Source organism: Ostrinia furnacalis, unplaced genomic scaffold (assembly GCF_004193835.3).
Source record: "Ostrinia furnacalis isolate ACB-3 unplaced genomic scaffold, ASM419383v2 OfSCF0637, whole genome shotgun sequence".
Lineage (NCBI taxonomy): Eukaryota > Metazoa > Arthropoda > Insecta > Lepidoptera > Crambidae > Ostrinia > Ostrinia furnacalis.
The window spans coordinates 163642-187363 of NW_021130876.1; the positions used below are offsets into that span (position 1 = coordinate 163642).

General features: G+C 38.5%; 1 protein-coding gene across 1 annotated transcript; it reads right to left on the bottom strand.

Annotated features, from left to right (window-relative positions):
- Positions 1–827: 827 nt before the first annotated feature.
- Positions 828–23265, bottom strand: LOC114366523 (facilitated trehalose transporter Tret1). Its single transcript, XM_028323420.1, has 8 exons — positions 22902–23265; positions 19991–20220; positions 19359–19529; positions 9768–9920; positions 7051–7177; positions 4612–4847; positions 2255–2449; positions 828–1247 (listed from the first exon to the last, which is right to left on the bottom strand). The coding sequence occupies exons 1-8, from the start codon at positions 22984–22986 to the stop codon at positions 981–983; spliced, it is 1464 nt and encodes a 487-aa protein (XP_028179221.1). The 5' UTR covers positions 22987–23265; the 3' UTR covers positions 828–980.
- Between the last annotated feature and the right edge of the window lie 457 nt (positions 23266–23722).

Sequence of the window (23722 nt, forward strand, 5' to 3'; positions counted from 1 at the left end):
CGTTTAGGCTGTAGGCCGTGCCAAAGAAATATAGGTACATACATACATACACTCGAAAAACATAACCCTCCTTCTGGCGCAGTCGGGTAAAAAGATCACCTTGTTTATTTGGCAATATTTCGACATTAACAGATGTTTACTATTTATGTATAGAGTGATTAGCCCAGAAAAAGAAATTAGTTTTTTGAAAGGTCTTAATTTGGCTTTTTTGTAACTTTTTGGACTTTAAATAAAAGCCGTCATTATTATAAGCCATTTTATTGATATTTACCTCAAAGATTAATGTATTTCAATTAATTATAGGAAAATGTCGATTTTTTTAAATATCCGGTATCCGGCCGGATAGTGAGTTACTATCCGGTATCCGGCCGGATAGTAAATTTAGGCCGGATATCCGGCCTACCGGATAGTTACCGGATATCCGTTTCATCTCTAAATATTATAAATGTAAAAGTAACTCTGTCTGTCTGTCTGTCTGTCTGTCTGTCTGTTACGCTTTCCCGCTTAAACCTCGCAACCGATTTTGATGAAATTTGGCATAGAGATAGTTTGAGTCCCGGGAAAGAACATAGGATAGTTTTTATCCCGGTTTTTGAAACAGGGACGCGCGCGATAAAGTTTTTCTGTGACAGACAAAATTCCACGCGGGCGAAGCCGCGGGCGGAAAGCTAGTACAAAATAAATTTTATTAAATCGGATTTGTATGAAAATTAAAATAATTAAAATGAAGATATCAATTTTCTGACTTCACCATACCATTTATATGACCATGTTAACATGGGCTAGTGTCGGCTCATATACCCATTTACCTAACACCCTGTATAGTATTTAGTACTTTATAGCCCTCAGTATTTTAGCATTCACAATCTTAACATTATTGTCTTTTATCAGCCACGATTATAATTCACAGAATGTATTCTTCACAGGACATTCGTCTTTATTAACCCCCAATTAAATCCATTAGACTTCCAAAGTCCTATTCACACATGATTGATTTCCACCACATCCTCCCCTTTCTTTTCTCTCTTCTTTCCCTCCAAGTCTGCATAAATATCCTCTAGACTCCTCATCTTAGTTTCTGGCACGCAGAAAATAAGGTAGAAGACGTTCGAAAGACATATGACACTGAACATCCAGAAGGTGGAATGGTATCCAATCCAAGAGTTGAGGGGTGCGAAGAGTTTGAGCAGAGCGAAGTCTGTGCCAAGGGATATGGCCATGATCAGTGTGGCTACCGTTCCTCGGAGCTGGAAAAGAAGAATAGGGTAAGTAAAAAACATAGAACTACTTTCCAGCTGAAGTATACCCCTGCATCAGCTAAAGCAAACTACGCAATTTAATCAAATTCTCCATATTATCATCACATCATCAGATGATCATCTTTTTGAAAATTATAAATAACTTGAAAAAATCGAACTGCCTAAGGCGGGAATTGAACCCACGATCATCATTTTGCCTCCACTGCAGGTATAGGTACGTGAACGTCCCCTCCCTCTCTAATACCAGTTGCACGGAATATGCACGGTCATGGACTGTCTACACAACCCACGCTAGCCAAACGGGTTGTGGAGGCAGGTATGCTCAACTAAATGGGAAGTGGACCAAAGAACCACGACAGCCGAACGGTGAAGGGGTCGGACTAGCCGACTCGTGATCAGGGGAACGCGGGTTCGGTCCCCGCCGCCGCTCGATTATTGTGGTAAGCTCACTCTTGATACAATCATAATTTAGCTTAGTACGAGGGGCTAACGGCACTATTATCATCATCATCATCATCTCAGCTATAGGACGTCCACTGCTGAACATAGGCCTCCCCCAATGGCCGATGGGGCAGCAAGTTTCTGGAGTGGAGGCCGCGTACCGGAAAACGCAGCGTGGGACGTTCATCCACAAGGTGGACCGACAACATCATAAAGGTGGCAGGAATGCGCTGGACGCAGGCCGCTACCAACCGGGCAACATGGGAATCCATACTATCTATAGGTACTAATATTAAAAATACGAAAGTAACTCTGTCTGTCTTGCTTTCACGCCTAAACCAATGAACCGATTTTGATGAAATTTGGCATAGAGATAGTTTGAGTCCCGGGAAAGGACATAGGATAGTTTTTATCCCGGTTTTCTAAACAGGGACGCGCGCGATAAAGTTTTTCTGTGACAGACAAAATTCCAAGCCGCGGGCGGAAAGCTAACTAGTTGTTACTAATAATCTTAAAAAAAATACTAAAACATTTTCTAACACCAAGGTCCTTACCTGGAAATTGAACATCTCAGTCATTATCACGAACGGCAGGGGCTGTAGGCCTGACGCATCAGCGAATATGCACACGCATAACGCCACGATGGGCACCCACCCTGGCATGGCCACGCCCACGCTCTGCAGGTAGAACCACGCGCCCAGGAGGCACATGCTGAAGCCGGCCACTACGCTTGTAACTGCTAGCAGAGGCTGCAAAAATAGGAAGCAAAATATAATGTATTTCTTCATCTTGCCTTCGAACCTTCAAAAGTTCTTTTAAGTTCATTCTAAGAGCACTTTGACGGCATTTTATTTTGGGTTTAAATTGTCTTTTTTTTACTTTACGAAGCTGGCTTCTTACTACCTTGGCTTGTCACTGCTAGTAGGTATAGGTTGCAATGAGGGTTTTCGCGGATGAAAGATCCGCTAGATGGCGGGACGCGGATGTGGGGTTTGACTGCTGCGTGATTGGTGGATTTTGACATATCTGTCAATGTCATGTCAAAAATAACCAATCATGCAGCATTTGGACCTCGCGTCTACGTATAGTTCCAAAATACTGAACTGTCCTATGCATGACATTGACAGTGGGGCGCCACCGTCTATACCGGATCGCTGGTTCCGATTTTTGCCATGTTGGAAACCATATAGTTGAACGATGGTAGCGCCCCCCTGTCATTGAGTTTGGTGGGACAGTTCAGCTTGGGTCATCTATATCTGGCGGATTTTTCATTCGCGAAAACCCTCATTGTTTCACTTTCCGAAACTGGCTTCTTACTACCTTGGCCTGTTACTGCTAGTAGAGGTTGCAATTGAAGTATTTTAGTTTCTTAGCATACTTTTTTATGGCTTTTCATTATTATTCCCGATTTTGTTTTCCGAAGATAGAAACTATGCTCGTGTAGAAACTCAAATTTGTATCGTTTTTGTAAACACTGACCGGAAAATTAGAGTTCTTAAACACCACAGAAAAAACTATGAAATTGTCGACTTTTTCTTTCAGTAATTCAGATCACCAATAAAAGATGACTCTTATATTGTTTTATCAAACAATATAAATTAATGACTATGAAAGCCGATAGGTAATATCGAAGCAGAAACAGCATCGTTTATTTACCAACAAGAACTTTTCTAGACCGCAATATGGTTGGGTTGATAGATAGCAAAAAAAATTAGAGCCACATAGTTTCTAGAAGGCCATCCAAACTACTAATAATAGAGTGACAAGACAAAATCTGCCTGGCACCATATAATCAAACATAGACCTGTAATTGTCACTCGTTTTATATTACATAACATATTATGACTGTTAACTTTGCTTTGAAGTCAATTTAGTATTCCCACTTTCAGAATTACGTGGGCATGAAACTTTAATTAGATAATCCGAATAAGTCGGGGTTTTCATTAAGAATTAAGTTACATAGATCAAGGAGTGTTTAATCCCCTATTTGTATCATTTGACTTGTTTAACTAGGTATATCTCGAGCACATTTATTAGTCATGTGGTAAGAGAGTGAAATTGGACATTCCACCAGCACCAGTTTCGATAACTCTTTTATAATGCGAACAGCTAGGGACTGGTATTCGCTGCCTGCTGCTATCTTTCCTGAACACTAGTAGTTGCTAATTGCTCATATTATTGTCCGTGGTGCATAATTTTTTTCTTAAACGTTTTAAACCTTTGTTTGTCACCTGTCATCCGCTTTGCAATGGAGGGAAGTCGAACCTTAATTTCGAACTCCTCCTATGTTCTTCTGATTAATTTCGTTGCGGGTCCAATGACAGTTTAACTTTCCCCGGGACAAACTTGACCTTCATTGGTTGGGTTTCTGGCGGTCAAGCTGTAGATCCTGGCTACACAGGAGTTGCAGTGGTGGGAACGAGAGGTGGGAATAGTCCCGTTTCCTGAACACTAACACGGAAATACTAAAATCCGGGTCTTTTCAAGGCGAAAGTGAATAGGAACTTACTTACAGGGCAGATGTGTATCATCCTAGACTGTATCTCACTTAACACCAGGTGCGATTGCGATCATATACCTGCCTTGTCATGCATAAAAAATATTAAGGACTAAGTACCACGCGAAAAAGCCTCAAAGATCTGGACAGCAGCGAGCAGGATTGACTGCTTGTTGGGCGACAATGCAATGCTGGTGTTAGGTTAGGAACCTTGCCAGCTTCAGCTAAGATGTGAATGCCGTAGACCAATACTTATCAATGCATTAACTGACACTCTAAAAAGGACCTAAAGATCTGGGCAGCAGGAGCTAGGACTGTTTGACCTTCCTTCCAGCTCGATTTACTAGCTGGCACGCCAAAATTAACCTTAAGATCAAGACAGCAGCGAGTTATTCAAACAAAAATCATATTTACCTTCCTTCCAGCTCTGTCCACAAGCTGGCACGCCAAAAACGACCCAAAGATCTGGACAGCAGCGAGCAGAATCGACTGCTTGTTGGGCGACAGGGCGATGCTGGTGTTAGGATCTTTTCCAGCTTCAGCGAAGATGTGGCTGGCGTAGACTAAGACAGCGATGCAGCCGCAGAACTCTCGAGTAAGATTCACTATCAGCGCCACCCAGAAGGCTTTGACTGTGGTTTTGTCAGAGACTGTAAGAGAAAGGGTTTATTAGAGAAACTACACGTCGTGTAATATTATAAACAAAAGGTTGTGGAAATTGATGGATGAGATTTTGATGAAAAGACAAGCTCATTAACTCTCATAAGCCTTTTAGTCATGAAGAAACGTGAATTTGGCAGTGTAAATAAAGCATCTTCAAGATAAAATTGTTCTGTGGCTGTAGCAAATATGCTTCAATTTTGAGAATCTTCGATCAGCGCCCGAAGTCTACCAAATTGCTAAAAGTGTAACATTGGGTTAGCCCTAATACTCGTACAATAAATTTGCAAGGATTTATGCTTGAACTTGATTAATTTGTTACCTACATAATAATATTAGGTACGTTCATACCGTTATCATTATTTGAGATATTGGGATCTTGTATTAAATTACTTTGAACCAATCACGGAAGTAACTAACTACGTATACCTACCTATTATTAATGAAACAAATTAAATTGCTGAGTTAAAACCAATTAACTACCTACTCGATTTCCAGTTATTAGCCAACTGCGCCAGAAGGAATTATTTCAATTACTTTCATCTAACTTCGGGAACACGAGGCTCAGTATGAGAAAATTTCTATCTGTTATATTCGTAGGTAGGTTCTGTCTGTCTGTCTCATCATGAAATGTGATTTCTCACGTCTGGAAGAGTTTTTAGCTTGGACTTTGGAGCTCACGACGAACAAAGTCGTAGCAAAAAAGTAAAATAGAAATAGTCATCACATTTCTTACATCGGACTTTGATCAGACATAACAAGTTCCTACATCGATGACTAGTCTATTGTGCTACTTAAAACTCATTCACGTGCAATGAGAAAACAAAAACACACGGGTCAATTGGCAGGCTTGATCTACTATTTGAACCCCCGTCAATTGATCCCCGGGTGCCATATGACACCCAACAAACGAATTACAATTGAAAATAATTGAGACCCAGTTCCAAGGACACGACGTGGAAATTAAGCAATTGTTACAATAAATTTGTTTGCCATTTTTATCGTTTGGACTGTTATTGTCGGTGATATTGACCACAATTGAATTCAAATTGGTTTTCTAGAAAACTAGCTAACTACGTATGATTTACAATACATCTTGTTATTTGGTTCATAATGGATGGTAATGGTACAGAAAGTTCAACAAGGACTTTTGGGCTTATTCTTTTGCTCTTTTACCTAAATTCAAAGAAAGAGGGTGAATTGAAATAAAAGTTTCAGGACTTGAATAACTTTGTTGTTGGCATTAGCACAAGTTGAACGTAAGTTTATGTTGGTTTATGAATAACTAAACTTAAAAAACATACCCTTCATCCATTCTTCTGGCGCAGACGGGTACTTTTGATATTCTAAGTACGCGTGTACGCGAGGCAAAATTTTGAGATTTCAAAGGTTTTTGGAAAGGAGACTGATTTTAGAGATATTTCGATGTACAATAACTTAAAGTCTGCCTGATACAGTTTTCACGGGTAAAAAGTTGCCTTTAAGAACGCTGAAAAAGACTTTAGTTGTATACCAAGACCCGTGCCGATTCGAAACGTCGGGAAGGTCAATACGTTTTTACCTTTTTAAAAGTGTTTGTATGTTGCCAAATCCTATAGTAGTGTGAATTCATCATTATCGTTTCAGCCATAGGATGTCCACTGCCTGCCTGCACTGCCTAGGTAGGTACTTACCCCAATTTTCTACAGTTTCTTGCGCTGCTTCTTCTCAGCACTGGCCCATTTAAGTATTCTCCCGAAGCAGTGGTAGGGTTAATATTGGGACGTGTAAAAGCGCTTTTTTAAAGCCTATTTGCAAAAATAAATGAATTTTATGATTTTTTAATTTTTTTATTTTAATACTTTCCATGTTGATCGATTGGTAGCGGCCTGCGTCCAGCGCTTCCCTGCTACCTTTATGATGTCGTCGGTCCACGTTGTGGTGGACGTCCTACGCTGCGTTTTCCGGTACGCGGCCTCCATTCCAGAACCTTGCTGCCCCATCGGCCGTCAATTCTGAGTACCATGTGCCCTGCCCATTGCCACTTCAGCTTGCTAATCCGTCGGGCATTCTGATCCGATCTCGTAAAGAAACACCGAGCATAGCCCTCTCCATAACACGCTGTACAACTTTGAGCTTCTGTATAAGGCCTATAGTGAGAGGCTACGTTTCCTTGGACGTTTCAGTAGTGAGAATTAAGACTTTATAACTTACACAACAATCTTGGAGAGAACTTCAGCTCGCTGGTGGTCTGTTCTATGATGAGCCTGTCCACCTCCTCGCTGATCGACTTGTCGTCTTCTGGAAGAGACCGTAGCCAGCACAGGACCTTGACAGTTTCCTGAAAAATTGGAACTTATTAGGTGGTGGTAAGGGCTAGAATTCTTAGAATAAAATTGTCCAAGTGCGTGTCGTGCTACGCGCAGTGTAGGGTTCCGTAGTTGTCCGTCGTTAACACAATATATTTCAGAAGCAAGCAATTACTTCATTCAATATTTTCTTCTAAGGATTTTTTATTAGGTAAGTAAGTTATTTTATAATACATGAGTTAAACGACTATTATTACTCTTTAAACTAACTGATCTATCAACCATCATAGTTTTCCTTGAAAGTTCATAAATTATTATGAATTTTTCCAGATTCTTTAATTTAGCCAACCAGTTTTTAGAAGTGGAGGAGGGGGAGGGGGGGGGGTGGAGGGATCTAGTTCCATTCCAATGAAGATATTGAAAGTTTTGGAACTAGAATTTCTCTTGAAATTCATCTTTAATAGGTATTGGAATGATGAAAATTGAAAAGGGATATTCTTAATTCGTATTAAGTTACCTGCTATTAGGGCTTCCTGTAATTAGACTTGTAAATGAGAAAATACAGGAGCTCTACTTTGTTGTTTAAGGGTTGGATAGTTACAGAAATTTAACTAACTAGTAAGGAGTTTTCGATTCATATTGTTAATAAACATTAACAAACGTCAAAAATCTGTCAATCTCCATACAAAAAACACCGGTTATCGTTCTAATTACGGTTAAAGTTAGGTGGTGCAACTCAGTCTTAATGTCAAAAAGTTCACTGCAGTAAAAAAAAATCTCTTTCAAATCGTTTATGTTGCTCCATCAACTCTGCTTACGGTTAAATCGACCGTTACAAACATAATAATCTTCACAAATTCGAGATTCAATAGCAGATTATCTCGTAAATCAGCGTTTCTTAACCTTTTCTGTCCACGGACCCCTTAGGAAATCAAGCACAATATTAAGGACCCCCTTAATAAAAAAGCAACGATAAAATTCGATTAGCTACGAGACTTTTGGTGGCATTTACTTCATGATCATCAATTCAGCCATAGGACGTCCACTGCTGAACATAGGCCTCCCCCAATGATTTCCACAATGGCCGGTTGGTAGCGGCCTGTAACCTTTTTGAGGCATTATTTCCTCGGACCGTAGATTAAGAAACACTGTCGTAAATTATTAATGAATGTGCACTTCTCCCAGATTTTCCACTCTAAAACGTCTAACAGCATAATTTTCTTCCCCGCCAAGTCATCAAGATTTCAATCAATGTAAATTGCACACGAACGGAGCAAATGTGTGTGATTGTTTTTAATTATACAATGGCAGATATAATTGTTCATCTGCCTTTTCTCATTGTGCTGAGATTGCTTCACACTTTGTATGAAAGACGGCACATAGAGTTACACATTGCCGCATCTTATGCTAGTTATATTAGGTGTTATTTTTCAATAAATGTACCTATTAGATTGATATGCCGTCGACTGTTCAGTATGAGAATTGATGCACGTTGCTACTAATAGTTTAACGCCCGTATTCACAAACGATGCTTACTTAAGTAAAGCAGCAAATCGAATGCACAGCGTTAAAAAGAGCTCTGTGATTGGTTCGTGTGTCACCCTGTGCGCCCACGAGCACTGTGAGACCTCATAGTAATGTTTGTGAATACGGGTGTTAGTATCTAGCTAAGTAAACTCAGTTGATACATGAATTAAATCCTACATGAATATTATAACCACTTGATAACAAGTTCTAAGTCTTCAATCCAATTTATAAGTTAGCCCGCGATTTCATATGGGTGAAAATAATGATGTAGTTTGAATAATATTTCCGCTTTTGCAACATTTTTCTTACTGCTCCGCCCCTATTGGCTGTAGGGTGAAGGAAGTTATATAACTTAAAGCTTTCCTCGATAAATGGGCTATCCAACACAAAAATATTTTTTATATCGGACTTGTAATATTAAGATTAGCGCCTTCAATAAAACGAAAAAACTTTAGCTTTATTAGTAGTAATTATTTCAGGAAATTTATCAGGTTTTAAATGAACAAGGTGTCTAAATAATTAATTGCGACACCTTTAGACTGGAACTTAAAACTTTAATGACTTAAGTTGCTTGGGCGTATCTTAATAATTAATTAATTACTAAGAAGTTGGCACGGACCGTTTTTGGAGGCGTTATTTTACAGTATTTTATTAGGTACCTACTTAATAAGTACCTAAGATAAGTACTACTTATCTCTGTTTACCTGCTTTCATGGGTTTATTTTTTCATTTTTGTGCATGAATATAGAATAATTGTATTGGTCTGGGTGTTTTCTTATGTTGAAAATGACATTCACAAAAATTAATTAGAATTTTAGGTATCCGTTATCTACATAGTTATCCATAGTTCCTTAACGTTCCTTAAGTTGTTTTGTCACCTGTCATCCACTTAGCACTGGAGGGAAATCGATCCCTAACTTCGAACTCCTCCTATTTTATGTTTTTCTAATTCATTTCGTTGCGGGTCCAATGACAGTTTAACTTTCACAATAAACTTGACCTTCACTGGTTGGGTTTTTATTGGCGGTCAAGCTGTAGATCCTGGCGACACAGGAGTTGCAGCGGTGGGAACGAAAGGTGGGAATAGTCGCTTACCTCATTCTTTCCAGACTTGATAAGGTAGGAAGGAGTCTCTGGCAGCCGCAGAAGGATGCAGAAGTGGATCAGAGGGATCGCCAGCAAGATCCATAGCACCGTGTGGAAGGGTAGCAGGTCTCCCAGTATGAACACCAGCAGGTTTCCCATCGTCTGTAACAAAATGAGATTCATTATTTATTATTGTTTGCTTTTATTTAATCTCTATTAATATTAGGTATATTCCATGTTGCCCGGTTGGTAGCGACCTGCGTCCAGCGCCTTCCTGCAAGCATTGGGGGAGGCCTATGTTCAGCAGTGGACGTCCTATGGCTGAGATGATGATGATGATGAATATTATATTCTGCGAAAGTAACTCTAGTCTTTCTGTTAAGCTTTCACGCCTAAACCGCTAAGACTAGGCGCAGACCACCGATTTTTAGTTGGCCGATAATTGGGCCCGATTTTAATTTGTATGAAGAATCGGCCAAATCAAATCGGTGTAATGTGCGCACTTCCATACATGCCCATACTGATCAACTGCCCGACTAAACTATCGGCCGACGAAAAATCGATGTTCTGCGCCTAGTCTAAAACACTTTTGTTTAGTATAGAGACAGTTTGAGCCCCCGAGAATAGATTTTATCCGCTTTTTGAAACAGGGACGCGCGCGATTAATCTGTGACAAAATTTAACGAGGGCGAAAATGCTAATTTTTAAACGACTTCTGTCAATTAAAGTTGCCAAAGATAAAATTAAATTATTAATTTAATTATGTAACTCGAATTTAGAGAATCTTCTCCTTTTTGGAAGTCGCTTAACAATATTATAATCCAGCGTGTCTCCATATTGTATAGTATGACATAATATACAGTTCAAAGTACGTAAATATGCGCACGTAAATTAATAACAAGTTTTATTGGTCTCATTAAATGAATGAATGATAGTGTGCGTCGATTGTAAGTGGAAACTGATAGGTATTTTTAAACGATTTCTCTGTTTGTGTGTCCCACCAGGAGATTGAAACCAATACCTTCTGATTGAAAGAATCCAATTTCAACCACTAGTCCATAGAGGCTTTTACAAAGAACTAATTTGTTTACCATGCAAGTTATTAAAACATTAAAAATGCAAAAGAGTTTTCCTCTTTGTACTCCGATTGGTAATGCATACATTTTTTGTATGCATTCGTAAGTAGGTACACAGTTCCTCAATTTCAATACTGAGAAGTATTGCACGTAATATAGTAGCGGGAGTCCCCACGTTCGTAGAAAAGGCTGTTTTTATGCAATAGATAAATATGGATTTTCATTATCATTATTTTAACTAAGTAAATACCTACAGTCAGCGTCAAATTGTTCGTGACACTAACTCAAAGTAGCCAAAAAGTTCGCAACGCGTCTTTGTTACAAAAGACAATGCCGGAAATTGGCGTCTTTTTTTTTTCGCGCGGCCATCGACCAAACCAATGGATGTTGCAATTACTTACAAAACTTGTGCGCAAAAAGCAAATCTAGTATGAAAATTATCAAACTTCTAATGCTCGTAACTCAGTTCAGACTGAGTTTAGAGGTATACATGCCATAGTAAGTTTGGTTTATTACACTATTTTGTAATCAAAAAACAAAGTTTGGTCGATGGCCGAGCGAAAAAAAAAGACGCCACCTTCCATACAAAATCTGGCATTGCCATTTAATAAGTGTGATGTCGCGCAGGAGAACCAAATTGATCGACATACTTAGCTCGCAGAATTGCTAAAATGTAAAGTGGCAGTGGGCGGGGCACATAGCTTGTAGAGACGATGGCCGTTAGGGCAGAAAAGTTCCCGAGTTGCGACCACAGGCCGGAAGACGTAGCGTGGGCAGGCCTCCCACTAGGTGGACCGACGATCAGGTGAAGGTCGTGGGAAGAGCCTGGATGCGGGCGGCGCAGGACCGGTCGTTATGGAAATCCTTGGGGAGGCCTTTGTCCAGCAGTGGACGTCATTTGGCTGAAACGAACGAACGAAGTGTAATGTCAACTTTGGGTCACTTTGGGTGTCACGAACTACACTCAACATCAAATAAACCGCACCTTCCGCGACGCGAACTTTAAAGATTTTCTTCTGACACAATCATGGTACCCCAACAATATTGGTGTTATTTGAAAGCCCAATAAATATCCTTAAAGAAAAACATTTCATTTCTAAATAAATGATTAACATATACCATAAATAAATGTGACTTGAAAATAGACCTCACTTTGGGCTCACCTCTGGGATCAATTAGACCAAATTTTATGGTTATAAAACCAAATAAAGATCTCACGTGTCCTCTTTAACAGATGGATAGCGATTAATCCCAACTTAACAGTTTTATAGTCATAAAAAATGGCTAAAGCGTAACTACCTATTTTTTGAAGAAGTGACTCTGGATCCTTGTAAAGACACATTTTTGGGTTAAAAACCTTTCCATTAATGAAAATGAAGTTTAGAATTAGGCTTTCAAATGGTAGCAATGTTGGTGGGAAGTGGGGATGCATACGTTTGATAAGTGCTTGTCGCGGGAGGTGCGATTTATTTGATGCCGAGTGTATTTGACGCTAACTGTACGACTTCATTAGAATTTAGCGCATCTACCTCATTTGGTTCTGAAAAGTACGCAGTCTAAATAACGAAAGAAAAGGTCCTCAATTTGAATACTGAGAAGTACGTAATTTAGTAGCGGGACTCCCCACGTTCGTAGAAAAGGCTGTGTTTTTATGCAAAAAGTAGATAAATATGGATAGTAATTATCGATTTGATCGCTGGAGTCACTTTTCGTAGTCACATAATAATAGCCCGATATTGTTTCGATTTCGTTTTTATTACGTACTAGCGGCCGCCCGCGACTTCGTACGCGTGGATCCCGTTTTACCCCCTTCATCTATCTTACGCGGTTTAGATTTTTTCATACAAATGTTTTTTCCCGCTAACTCCCGTTCCCGTGGGAATTTTGCAATACAGGTAACTAAGCTTTGAGTTCACTAAGGTACCTGCATGCCAAATTTCAAGCGTCTAACTTAAGCAGTTTAGATTTTTCATACAAAAGGATTTTCCCGCTAATTCCCGTGCCCGTGGGAATTCCTAAGTATCCTATAACCTGCCCAGGAGTACGAAGAATAATTGTACCAAGTTTCGTTAAAATCCGTCAAGCAGTTTTTGTTTCTATAAGGAACATACAGACAGACAGACAGACAGACAGACAGACAGATAGACAGACAGACAAAAATTTTACTGATTGCATTTTTGGCATCAGTATCGATCACTAATCACCCCCTGATAGTTATTTTGAAAATATGGGTAGTTCTACTCACGGTGGAATTATTTAGGACCATAAAATGAATCTCCAGTTTTTGTTAGTAATCAGTGTAAACAGTGACTAAAGACCGAGAATATACTACAACATATCCAATTTTTAACGGGCCAGACAAAATTATGATAAATATTGATTTTATAGCGGTTTTTCTATTTTCGATGGACAGGGAAGTGAGAACATATACAGGATAGTGAAAATTTTACTGAAAGATGCATTTGAGTTTATAGTCTTTATTCTAAAAATAATAAAAAATACTTTTATGTGCATCATAAAGGTCCACTATCAATTGAACATGGAACTCATTTAGGTTGCTTCTTTTTCCGTCACCTGATCTCTTTGACTTTTCCCTACTATTCTTATCTCCTTCTATTATCTTCCTCTTCTTTCCTCGACGCTTTTCTTCGACTGGAAACAATTCGTTAGTATCTATTTTCGGCATCTCCAGCAATCCATCAGGATCATCAATGTTCATTCAGTCCCAGTACACTCGTAAGGTCAACCAAGTCTGATGAATCAAAATACTGGTGTTGCAGGCATTACTGGTCTCAGTTTCAGATTCAGTTTAAGCGTCATCAACATTTGCTTTCATGGAAGAATATTTTACGATGCCTATTTGGAAGTGCTCGCACACGTTATTGCANTACGTAACAGATGAGTGAGAAGTTGTCTGGCCCAGACACGACAGACGATGATAACAGCGTAGCTGCGTCTAACTGACTGACGATTTGGGCGAAATAGACGTTTCACTAGGCGAACTTAACTGCATACCTAAATACATAAGAACGACAACGTGGCTTACCCTTTGTTTTGTTACAGATTTTAACGTGTTTATAGGTGGCAGGGAAGTGATACTTAATTCGTGTCGCCTTTGTTCAGCAATCAAAAAAATATGTAAATAGGGAATTCAAACATAATCCATATAGGTTAAATGAAAGATACACTAATGGTTACTTTCAATACAATGTTATTTTTGACTAGTTATATTTTTATATATTTTTTATTGTGATTTACATCATGAATTCTGGAATGTCACCCCACAGGGAAATGAGAATTTTTCCCATTTGAAGCCATTTTTGTCTGGGATGTTTTTATTAAAACGTGTTGAAATTCAGTGACCAAGTACTATGTGAGTTTAACTTTATTAATACCCTAAAACGAAAACTATTGATTGGTAATTTAAGGAGCTGCAAGTTGAGCCCCGTAAAATTCCCTGATTTGTAGAACTACCCATATATTTCATGTACAGAATTGACCTCTCTACAGATTTATTATAAGTATAGATAAAAACGAAATCGAAACAATATCGGGTTCGATCGTTGCCTCCGCGGTAATTCACCTGTTACCTATTTTGAAGTTCGGTTTAATCGGATGTCAGTGATTAAACGACAAATAGCCGAGTTGCGATTCTATCCAGTAAAGTACTATTAGAAGCCGGTCGATCTATTCTCATAAATAAAACACTGGATACTCATCTTCCACATTATATTGCCTTAATTTAGATACAATTCATCACTTAGCACAAAAGCGCGCGGAGTCGTCTCCGCGCGTCTCTCTATTCTGACGTTTGATGCTAGCGTGACATTGACGTATTGTCAATGTCACTATGACAGCATCTCATTGGCCACAACGATACCGTTATTTTAACGTTTTAGATTTTTCATAATTAACAGTACCTACGGCCAACGAGAAGCGATACAAAAGGTCGATTCGACTTGCGAATTGACAATCTATTCTGTCTCTTCCCATCTTGTGTATCTATTTGTCGTAATATCTCGTTCTCCTGCCAAAATATGTCAATGTCAAACCCTTAGTCTGGGTTGCACCATCTTACTTTAACTTTGACAAACGTCAAAAATCTGTCAAATTCCATACAAAAAGCACCGGTTATCGTCATAGTTACCGTTAAAGATAGGTGGTGCAACCCACCCTACTATTTTAAATGACAATGACATTGGGTTTGTTTACATTTGGTATCGCTTCTCGTTGGCCTTACTTTAATCGAAATGACACGTAAACACGCATTTTAGACTGTTTTTCAATTCGCTGGGTGCGAAGTACTAGGTGGGGGTAACATAATCTATCGCAGCGCTCATGGTGGTCAAAAATAGAAATAATGTAAGCTCTGTCATCAGATGTATCTGTCAATGGCAAAGCGATTCTACATAATACATTTAAATATCATTAATTAATCGCATGAAAAGGGTCCTACTGGGAACTTAAATAAAAGAGTGGACTGTATTTCGATAGGGCTGGTTTAATAGCCGTTTACAATTTGGAAATAACTAGACTATACAACGTGGTAGTACAAAAATGAGTCACAGTAGTTGTTGTGCACAGATGTTTGCCTTATGATGAGAGCGTGAATTATTGAACTCTGCCCTTGTTTTGTTCTTAATTCTTCTACATCTCGGACTTGTCCAGCCAATACCAACAACTTTCCTTTAAATACGGTTTGTGGTTGGAATTTCATATTGTAACACTCACAAACACGGTCTTCAAAACAATACTCATTTCGATCTGAAAACGAATTTAATTTATTACTAGCGATACAGGAACATTTAAATATATTTACTGTTATGTAATGAAACCGTTAAAGTAGCTTTTTCTTTTTGTTTTACTGTAAAACTACAACTATAAATGAAGTAAACAAACCCTGACACAATCAAAATTAAACACAATATTTGGACTTACCTCATTTGATTTGAATGACGAAAATGATTTCAAAACCTTTTTTCCACCCAAATCGTGGTATCACAACAATTTATTAGTCGAAAATATTTGTTATTTTTTCATTTCGATATTTTTTCACAATTATACGACCTAAATGTCAATGTGACAGAGCCCACAAAGTTGTGGACGCTAGTTGGCGCTGTAATCGTGCACAGAGCCAATAGGACGACTTCTAAACGTTAACGGCATTTTGATTATTACAAAATACGTGAATTAGGCCGCAAGAATTCTGGTCTATTCAAAAGCGGACATACCTAATACCTAATAATTTCCTCCAAAAAGTTTGTAGAGGCTAAGAAAACTGTATAATAATCGCTCCTTATTAAAATACTTAGGAATAAAATTATCAGCATCCTAATCGTAAGCCTACCTAAACTTCTTAGAAAATGAAATTAGAGGTAAAATAATCAAGATTGGAAAGTTTAAATAGGATTATGTCCTTCAATTTCCCAAATTCCAGGCGTTTGAAGATAGTTCTCTAGACGTAGACCAGAATTTCCCAAGCATAATTAATTTGTAAAAGCAATCAGTTTTGTAGTAATAATCAAATTAGGTGAACTCTAAGGCTGGGTCGCACCATCTTTCTTTAACTTTGACAAACGTCAAAAATCTGTCAAACTCCATAAAAGTAAAACACCGGTTAACGTTATAGTTACGGTCAAAGTTAGGTGGTGCAACTCAGCCTAGATCTCTAGTTTAAAATTAGAGCTCTGCGATAATTAGATAAAAGATTTGCCTAGTTAAGTAAGTACTAATTAGTATTAATTATTATCTGTTGTACTAATATAGAAAAGAGAACTTTCTCTCCAAAGGTAACTAACTACCTACACCGATATCGTTATACACTCAACATCAAATAAACCGGACCTTCCGCGACGCGAACTTTAAAGATTTTCTTCTGACACAATCATGGTACCCCAACAATATTGGTGTTATTTGAAAGTTCTCGAGTGGCGACCACGGGCTGGAAAACGTAGCGTGGGCAGGCCTCCTACTAGGTGGACCGACGATCTGGTAAAGGTCGCGGGAAGAGCCTGGATGCGGGCAGCGCAGGACCGTTCATTGTGGAAAACCTTGGGGGAGGCCTTTGTCCAGCAGTGGACGTCATTTGGCTGAAACGAATGAAAGCCCAATAAATATCCTTAAAGAAAAATACATTTCATTTCTAAATAAATGATTAACATATACCATAAATGTGACTTGAAAATAGACCTCACTTTGGGCTCACCTCTGGGATCAATTAGACCAAATTTTATGGTTATAAAACCAAATAAAGATCTCACGTGTCCTCTTTAACAGATGAATAGCGATTAATCCCAACTTAACAGTTTTAAAGTCATAAAAAATGGCTATAGCGTAACTACCTATTTTTTGAAGAAATGACTCTGGATCCTTGTAAAGACACATTTTTGGGGTAAAAACGTTTCCTTTAATGAAATGAAGTTTAGAACTAGGCTTTCAAATGGTACCAATGTTGGTGGGAAGTGTGGATGCATACGTTTGATAAGTTCTTGTCGCGGGAGGTGCGATTTATTTGATGCCGAGTGTAGTTACGGTCAAAGTTAGGTGGTACCTACAACTCAACCTTAGAATCAAAACCTCGTGCAGGGCTCATAATAGCGACACAACGTCACATCATTTTGTCGCTAAGTTTAAAAGTTTAGGTGTCACCGCTTAGACGATCGGGATGTCAACAGTCAACCTACACACTGTGGCATCTTAATGTAAGTTTGCTTAAATTGCAGCTACAAAATTACTTATTTTATAACCACTGCACTGTGTAAAAGCTGCGCACGTGACATTGGCGGAATAGTGTGCCCTCAGTGGCGAAAAAACGCAAGTTCATCGCCATAAACCAAAGAAGAAGAAGAAGAATGTACCTACTTATTATAAGGACTAGCGTTAACTTGCGTCAGTGCCTGCGGTATGGGACCGGCACGGGAGGGGTGACAATGACATCGTTTCAGCCAAATGACGTCCACTGCTGGACAGAGGCCTCCCCCAAGGTTTTCCACAATGAACGGTCCCGCGCTGCCCGCATCCAGACTCTTCCCGCGACCTTTACCAGATCGTCGGTCCACCTAGTAGGAGGCCTGCCCACGCTACGTCTTCCAGCCCGTGGTCGCCACTCGAGAACCTTCCTGCCCCAACAGCCATCGTCTCTACGAACTATGTGTCCCGCCCACTGCCACTTGATTTTAGCAATTCTGCGAGCTATGTCGGTTACTTTGGTTCTCCTGCAGATCTCCTCATTTCTGATTCGATCACGACATTGACATAGTTAGACGTGACTGAACATACAAAGAGGGACATCTGAAGTCTCTGACTTTTGACGTCAAAAAGACACCCTCCCATCCCTAGGCACTGACTCAGTAAGAGGCGAGTTAGCAACAAAATTATAATAAATTAAATCATAAAATATTTATTTCGCCGTGTGGTGACGGCAGAGTAGAATACATTTGTCACCAATCCCTACTCTTCCCGCGGGTGTCGTAAGAGGCGACTTAGGGACTACACATCAAACAGAGAATGGGCAGCAGCGCTCTCTGAAAAACATCAATCTTTTAAACTGCGATCTCCAACCCGCCTGCCAAGCGTGGAGATTATGGCAAAACCCTCCACTATAGTGGAGGAGGCTCATAGTCCAGTAGTGGACTGTAAAGGGCTGTTGATGATGATAAAAACGAAATTACAATTTTACAATATTATAATGATTTGGCACCTTGTATGTGAAAGACTGGTGCCATGGTTTCAGAGAAACCCGTATTTCAGGTCATCAGTGCTCCACACCCACCCAGGTTGTTTGCATTTATTATCTAGGTACATAAGGTGGTCTTCTAGTAGATTATGTTTCGAAATAGTCAAGAAGTGCTGTCAACTTTACATAGAAATTTTAACGCGTGCTAAAATCGTCACGACACGAATAGCAATCGCGATTAATCGACTTAATACATCTGAATAATTACTTTAAGGATCACGATCCCTCCGCTTCTGATAAATTAACGGGAGAGGTTCATTTTAAACGGTTTCTTTGAGAACGAACTGTATTGGTTTAGTCACGGAAGGGTTACCCTAAACGAATTAAAAGGTTTGTTTTTAATTTGTACTCCAAAATATAAATAGACTGTTGCTGTGCCCGCGACTTCGTTTTCGTGAAATTTATAGAAAGTTTGAATAACATTTCCGGTTTTTGAAACATTTTTCTTAACGGCGGAGCAGTATTTACCAATTGACTGTAGGGTGATGTTATGTGACCTAAGCTCTATAAAATGGGCTATCCAACACAAAAATATGTATTCAAATCATTAATAAATAATTCATCATTACTACACTGACTGCTCATATACGGGCACATAGTACCTACACAGAACTGACGGCTGATGGGGCACCAATGTTCTGGAGTAGGGACCACGTACCGGAAAGTGCAGTGTGCGACAAAAAGGTAGGCGCTGGATGCAGAAAACTACCAACCAATCAATCTGGAAATCATTGGGGGAGGCCTTATGTTCAGCAGTGGACGTGCTGAAATGATAATTATGATACTGACCTGCGAGAATATAACGAAGGTGCCAGTCATGCCTCGTATGCTGTCCTCGCTAATCTCCTTCACGTAGAGAGGGCACACCACGAAACCGCCGCCCGAGCCGAAGCCAATGAGTGCACGTGCGCCGATCAGCGCGATAGGGTGCGCGCTTATCAACTTGACTGCCCAGCCGAGCTGTAGTAGAAAGGGTACTTTAGTACATAAAGCTCTGGGTATATTACTGAAGCAATGTTTCGCAAACTGTTTCGGGAAGCAGGAAGCTTTGGATTAAGAGCGAAGTTACCCAAACGCCCTAGGTAACCTAGGGCAGGGATTCGGGACTATTCCCGCCTCTCGTTTCCACCGCTGCAACTCCTGTGTAGCCAGGATCTAAATCTTGACCGCCAATAAAAACCCAACCAGTGAAGGTTAAGGATGTCCTGGGGAAAGCCAAACTGTGATAGGACCCGCTACGAAATTAATCAGAACAACAAAGGAGTTCGAAGTTGAGGATCGAATTTCCTCCAGTGCTAAGCGGATGACAGGTGAAGAAGGTGGAGGGACGGTCAACTCCTAATAATTATGAAGTTCCCTTGATTGAATCATTTCAAAAGGGAAACTTAACCCTGAATATACCAAGACAAAATAAAACTTACCGCTATAGGAACTGAAGCACATAAAAGCGCGTTCTTTCTCCCAAACTTGTCAGCTGCCACGCCATAGACAAACACAGCTACGGGCGCGAAAATAAACATGATGGACGCCATCCAGGATACGTCTTCTTCTGACAAGGGCGACGTGGAGGGCGAGTAGTCGCCCATGAGAAGCGCCTTGTTTGGCGAGATCCAGCCCATGGCTGTTCCGTAGGCCAGGATCGGCATGCATACTGGAACAAAAGAGTTTTACTTATAGTGATTGTCAAACATTAGCTCATCATCATCTGTTCAATGGCTCAAACTTAGAGTGCAAGTGTGGTTTTGTTCCCCAGCCGACGAAGCACATGATGTTATGCTCTGCGTGCCCAAACAACTGCACGTAGGAAGATTTCATGAAGGCTACTGACAACGCCACTCTTGTGGCGGAGTTTTGGGCTCACACTGTGTAGGTTTGTTGTCGACACGACAAGAAGAAGCTCAAGAATTTTAAGGATCGATTCAATTTCGCACATTCATCAATTTTTTAGCATAGAGTCGCATATCAAAGTAAAATTTTAAGCAACTTGATAAAATCGAACTGCCTAAGATGGGAATCGAACCCACGACGACGACCTTGCGCTTGCCGGGCGACTACTTTGACTTTGGTCAAACGCGTGTCGTGTCATTAATCATAATATACCACGATTAAAGAGATTAATTTCCTCAATTATCTTCAAATGAGATAAAAATTCTGTATTTTCATATTTAATTACATTTCCAATTAAATCAGAAAGCTTTTTAATTAACTAAGTACATAATTATCTAATTGAATAAGTTTTCTTAATTTTTGAGATGCGGCGGCAGATTGCTAGCAACTTCATTTAGCGACTTTAAAGAAAAACTTAATTAATCGTATTAATTAGTTTTATGGTGATAAAAACGTTGTTAAGACAAGAGGTAAACAACATGAGGCTTGTTAAAAAAACTTAAACACGTGTTTAAAATGACATTTCAGTTTAAACAACAGTTCAACACCCGTTTAACTTTTTGTAATAAGGCCCTGTGTTTTTTTCGGGCTCTACTAGCAATAATCACTTAAAATTAAGTTAAAATTGAGTTACTTGACTACTTATTACGTGTAAGACGTTTTTAGACATTTTCGTGCCTTTGCCTAACTGTGGGTGTTTGTAATTTTTATTCCAACGGTAAGTAGTTGTTTGTCAATACAATTTTCCGTGTGCGGTCCTGAAAACGCACAAATAACGTCTTACAAAACGATTTATTTGATTGAGCCTAAAGAATGTCTCTGCAATCAAAGATAGAGCAATGCACATCGTTGGGGCAAAGACAATTGGTTATTTGACACCATAGTCAATTGACATACTTTTTAAGATATCTACGAAACTCTCTCCCATACGTGTCTATCGCCCGTATTCAAATAAAACGCACAGCGTTGAATAGAGCTCTGTGACTGGTTCGCGTGTTACCCTGTGCGTCCACGCGCACTATGAGATCTCATAGTAATGTTTGGGAATACGGCTGTTAAGCGCTAGATTTATTAATAAGTGTGTTGTCGATGACAATTAATTATTTTTTTTCTTTCTTTCTTTTTTTCTTTTCTTTCTTTCTATAGCTATGACGTTTCTCTTCCCGCCAAGAACTGCCTATCTTAAAAATGTTAAGTTATTATGCATCAATAAGGTAACCTCTGGTACCTACTTTCAGCAGTGGATGATGATGATAATAGAGCAAACAAGAATAAAAGTGCATCAATGTTTAGGAACAAGTTATTCGTAATTTATTGCAGTTATGTAAGTAACACGTGTGGGTGAATTATTTGGCAGCGAGCACTGCACTTTGATACGATGCACCGTGGAGTTAGTAAAAATTGAGATTGATCTTCATTTTTGGGAACAAATTGATAGTAATTTTTAAACTATTACTTATTATTTAATTTTAAATTTATTAAAGATATTAATTTCTTTATCTTCAAAAGCTTATTATTTTCCTAACACGCTATGGATTTATTAAACAGTATTTCAAATTACCATTTTACTTCTTAAATATTTTTACTTAGTTATCACGTCGTTTGATGGGGAATTCAAGTCAACCGGTATACCATTTTCCCTTAATTTTGTAGTAATTTTAAATAAAAATAAAATAAAATAAAGTAAATTATTATTAATTGTCGTTTTTTTGTCAAATACAAATATTTATTACAATTATTTAAATAATTTCTACAATATTAAATAAGTAGGAAAAAAATTCTTAGGCCTGACTGGTATTGTATGACATGTCAATGTTTAAAAAAATGTTATCTGCCATGTCATGAATGATGGGAGAATAGTTAATTAAATGCCCTATCCAACCTATTGTTCTCATTGTGCTATCATATTTATAGTTCTTGCCGCGTCTATTTTTACTAAAGGGAAATGCAGGTGTTTACATTGATGTAATTAATTAATGATCTAAAAAACTCAAATTATTTATTGTACAAATAATTTATTTACTTATTTTGTATTTTAATTAGCCGATTTACTATTTATTTATTAAAATTATTTTAAGATGCTGTTATTATTTATTATTGCAGTGAAATAAATAAATTTTGAACATACAAAATTATTCGTAAAGCGTAATATTATTATTATTATGATAAACTGGCTTCTACTCGTGGCTCCGCCCGTGTGATTTGCGGTTTTACCGAGTGTAATATTATGAAAACCCTGTGATTTATTTTTTATATGTTTACCTATTGCTTCTTCATTTATTAAAAATATTTTTATTTTAGTGTTTTCTCTTTGCTACCTATTAGGTATTTTGGATTAATATTTTTAATAATAATTAAATTAAAGCAATGATCTAACATAATGCTAAATAAACCTAAGAAAATTACTTAATTAAGACAATTTTACTTATATTATTATGTACTTACCAACTATAGACATCAGAACTTGATTATGTTTGCTCCCCATCTTTTCTCCTTTTGTCGAATTGACTTTGTACACTTTGTTCACCATTTTTACTAATTCACAATATCACAAACTTATAATTAAATAGGAACTTTTACAGTCTTTAAATTAAATTACTTTTAATTTTTAAGTCAAATTAAACGTTAAAATTTTCCCGCCAAAATGCGCACAGATCAAAAACTTTTCGCGGAGTCCGTATAAACTGGCGCGACCAAAAAGTTTTGACAATTTTAATCGAAAGAGGTTTTATAATGTTCGTTTTATATTCCATGCGCGTTATCACTGCGGCTGTGATAGCGTGTGTATGCGCACTGACCGTTTGCGTGATGCGCATCTTTTATATGAGCGATTGTCGCCAATATTATTAGGGATGAACCTGGGATGTCTTCCGTATTTATTTTATTAATAACGATTGAACTTTTATTGATTTGCATCTTCGGTTTACAATAACATAATGTATTTATAATGCTAGGTGTACTTACTAGTAAAAAGTACCTATCTCTCTCAATTATTCCTAAACTATCGAAAAACTAGTTACTGATCGTGAAAGTGCTTCACGAGCTCTATCAAACGGTATCAATAATACAGAATAAACTGGATCTATTCGAAAATTCAATGTTTACAGCTTCCATACATTTAGTAAAGCCACACAATGTTAAAAACTATACAAGATATCGTAAAACTGGTTACTGATGCTGAAAGTGCTTCACAAGATCTAACAAACGGTATCAATAATTTAATAGTACCTAATTGAATAAAAAAAAAATTATGGTCTACTTTATAC

Coding starts and splice junctions, on each gene's coding strand:
- LOC114366523 (XM_028323420.1), bottom strand. CDS start 22,986: ATGGTGAACAAAGTGTACAAAGTCAATTCGACAAAAGGAGAAAAGATG. Junction 9,921..19,358: donor CCTTCGTTATATTCTCGCAG/GTCAGTATCATA, acceptor ATTTTGTTACAG/ACGATGGGAAACCTGCTGGT. Junction 2,450..4,611: donor TGGACAGAGCTGGAAGGAAG/GTAAATATGATT, acceptor CTATTTTTGCAG/CCTCTGCTAGCAGTTACAAG.